This window comes from Poecilia formosa, unplaced genomic scaffold (genome assembly GCF_000485575.1).
Source record: "Poecilia formosa unplaced genomic scaffold, Poecilia_formosa-5.1.2 Scaffold2424, whole genome shotgun sequence".
Classification (NCBI taxonomy): Eukaryota; Metazoa; Chordata; class Actinopteri; order Cyprinodontiformes; family Poeciliidae; genus Poecilia; species Poecilia formosa.
The window spans coordinates 1-2629 of NW_006802363.1; the positions used below are offsets into that span (position 1 = coordinate 1).

The 2629-nt window shown below is 39.4% G+C and overlaps 1 protein-coding gene across 1 annotated transcript; it reads left to right on the forward strand.

Annotated features, from left to right (window-relative positions):
* Positions 1 to 11: 11 nt before the first annotated feature.
* Positions 12 to 1947, forward strand: LOC103133243 (uncharacterized protein YBL113C-like). Its single transcript, XM_007545017.2, has 2 exons — positions 12 to 998; positions 1094 to 1947. The coding sequence occupies exons 1-2, from the start codon at positions 530 to 532 to the stop codon at positions 1606 to 1608; spliced, it is 984 nt and encodes a 327-aa protein (XP_007545079.1). The 5' UTR covers positions 12 to 529; the 3' UTR covers positions 1609 to 1947.
* Positions 1948 to 2629: the final 682 nt, after the last annotated feature.

Here is a 2629-nt window from a genome sequence, read left to right on the forward strand (position 1 = left end):
AGCAACAGAAGCTGAAAGAACAACATCAAAAGAATCAGACAAAATATCATCTGTCACAACACAAAGCACCTCAGCACAAAACCCTCCACATGTAACAACTGAGACACAGACTGCAGCTGCAGACACAGGATCATCAACTGCTTTCAAACAGACTGCGGTGTCTACATTCAGTGAATCAGTGTCTGATCACAACAGAAATAAATCAACTTCATTGCAATCATCGACTCAAACGATAGATGAAACAAATGAATCAGAGAATCAGACTGAACACGCATCACCTCCAACGACCAAATCAAGAGAGATTCCAAGAACACAACAACCTCCAATTACTGGATCAACAACAGTTCAAGAAAACACAAAAAGTAAGTCAATATCCCTGTCTACACTTGACAGGAGACAAACAGAGCACAGTGGCACACAAACAAATTATACTCCACCAGTGACCATCAATCAAACTTCTACCACAACTGCAAAGCAACCTGTTGGATCTATAACAACTCAAGGAAGCGCAGACTCCAGGTCAATCTATATGTCAGCACAAACGTCAGCTAAGAAAACAAGCATAACACCTGCAACAACTAAATCAAACACTCAGGATACAGCAACATCATCCTCAACAACTGAACCACACACTACAACGACAGCAGCAACTACTGAAAAACAACCTACAACTACAAAACAAACCGTCAGTTCAGCAACAACAGTTTCGTCGACGACTTTGACAATCACAGCACAAGCAGCGACAAACGCCAATTATGACACCTCATCAACAGCCGGACAGGCATCACCCACAGCTTCTACACAAAGCAAAGAATTATCAACCCAGCTACCAGCACAAGTTGGAGAGAAGACTACAGGGAAACAAGAGGCAGGACGAACAACGGGAACTACAGTGAACACCACACCACACACCACAGCATCTTTATTTACATCTGCTCAAGAAACTACACAAACAGCTGCACACACAATTACCCATGAGGCACCAGAGACGGCATCAGGTATGTTAGGACGCAAACATTTCCACTGATGATCTACAGTCATACCAGCAGATGCAAATCAAACTAACGTCTATTTTTTTCTTGTGCTTCTGCAGCAGCATGGACAACGGATCAGCACTCATCCGCATCGCAAAGTTCAGGATCTTCCAGTTCACAACAACAACCTCAAAGTGCCTCACTGGTCCCAGTTAGCACATCGAGAAGCACTTCATCTTCAGTCCCAGCGCAGAGTTCATCCCATTCCACAGCAGAAGAAGCTCGTTCAAGTGCTTCCCCTCAGGTTAACGGGACTACAAATATGGAGAAGGCTACGGTGAAATCCACAGCAGCCGAGCATGGAAGCACAGAGACAACAGACTCCAATTTATACACATCATCAGCTGACCTCAGGCACGCAAACACAACACAACTGGAATACGATGCAAGAACTTTGCCTGTTTCTCAAAACAGGACTGTGTTTTTCAAACACAGTCCGAGGGTTGTTATTGTGGAGCCTTTAGTCTTTCATTATCCAGTCGTGGAGCGCATCACGTTTTTATCAAACGATACAGACGAAACTGATGGAACAACAAACCTAATCGTAACAAGGTTTCCCAATGGTACAAAATGATGAAGACAAATTACTCGTTAAAACATTTATCATATGTTGATGTAAAATAATATTTGAGTTAAAATTTTATTGGGACGGTTTCTCATAATCTCTTTTGTTCTGTGGAGATGTTGCGACGGCTCAGGACTTTAAATTTAGTTCAAAAGAGCAACCTAAATCTGGAGAGCCAATAGTACTCGCAATAAAACTTGGTGTGGGCATTTTACAACATGTAGGCCACATCCAGCTCTTTAGTTGTTCCAGACTGGCCTGCAGTGGTTAATAGGTTAGCAATAAATAAATAAATAAATAAATAAATAAATAAATAAATAAATAAATAAATAAAGTTTATTTTGTAGACAAGTCCAACTATGTGTTTATTATTTGGAGAATCCAATCTTTATTTCACTTTTGTCTCTCTGTCTGCTACAACAGCGTCCAATATGTACCAATATTCATTTTGCTACCAAATGTAATTTCTTCTATGTAATCACTGCACAGATACCAGCATCACAGCATGAGTGTTAGTACTAATAATATTTCAAATGTCACGAATGCACACACTGCATGTGACATTCAGCCTGCCACAGATGATGGTACCCAACATGCTAAAGTGAAAAGATATCGTAGTCTAATTTGCCTAATATACATAATACTGTATAAAAGTTTGGTTTCTTACACTGCATTTTTAGATTACGACATGTTCTATTTTGCAAAAAATGTAAAAATCCGAATTAGCTGGTAATGGAACATTTCAAAATCTTCAAAGTAAAACAAAACAACAAACTCCTATGTGCAAAGGTAACACAGTGCAACATGAACTGCAGTCTGAAGGTGAAATTTGAGGTTGTAAAGTATAAAGTATCGTCATTTTGTTTGTCCAACATGTGGATAATTGTTTATAATGTACAACCTATTGAGAGGTAAACACATCTTGTTTTTAGTTTCATGCAATGGCTCACTTCATCATTTGTCATAATTGTTTTAGAAACAGATTTCTTTGTTCCACTGTATTACCCTTTGATCTGTTATTGAAGACATC

What these genes read in the sequence shown, in the direction of transcription:
- LOC103133243 (XM_007545017.2), top strand. Translation starts at nt 530, where the DNA reads ATGTCAGCACAAACGTCAGCTAAGAAAACAAGCATAACACCTGCAACA. An exon ending in GGCACCAGAGACGGCATCAG is followed by an intron (nt 999 to 1,093) that starts GTATGTTAGGAC and finishes GTGCTTCTGCAG; the next exon opens with CAGCATGGACAACGGATCAG.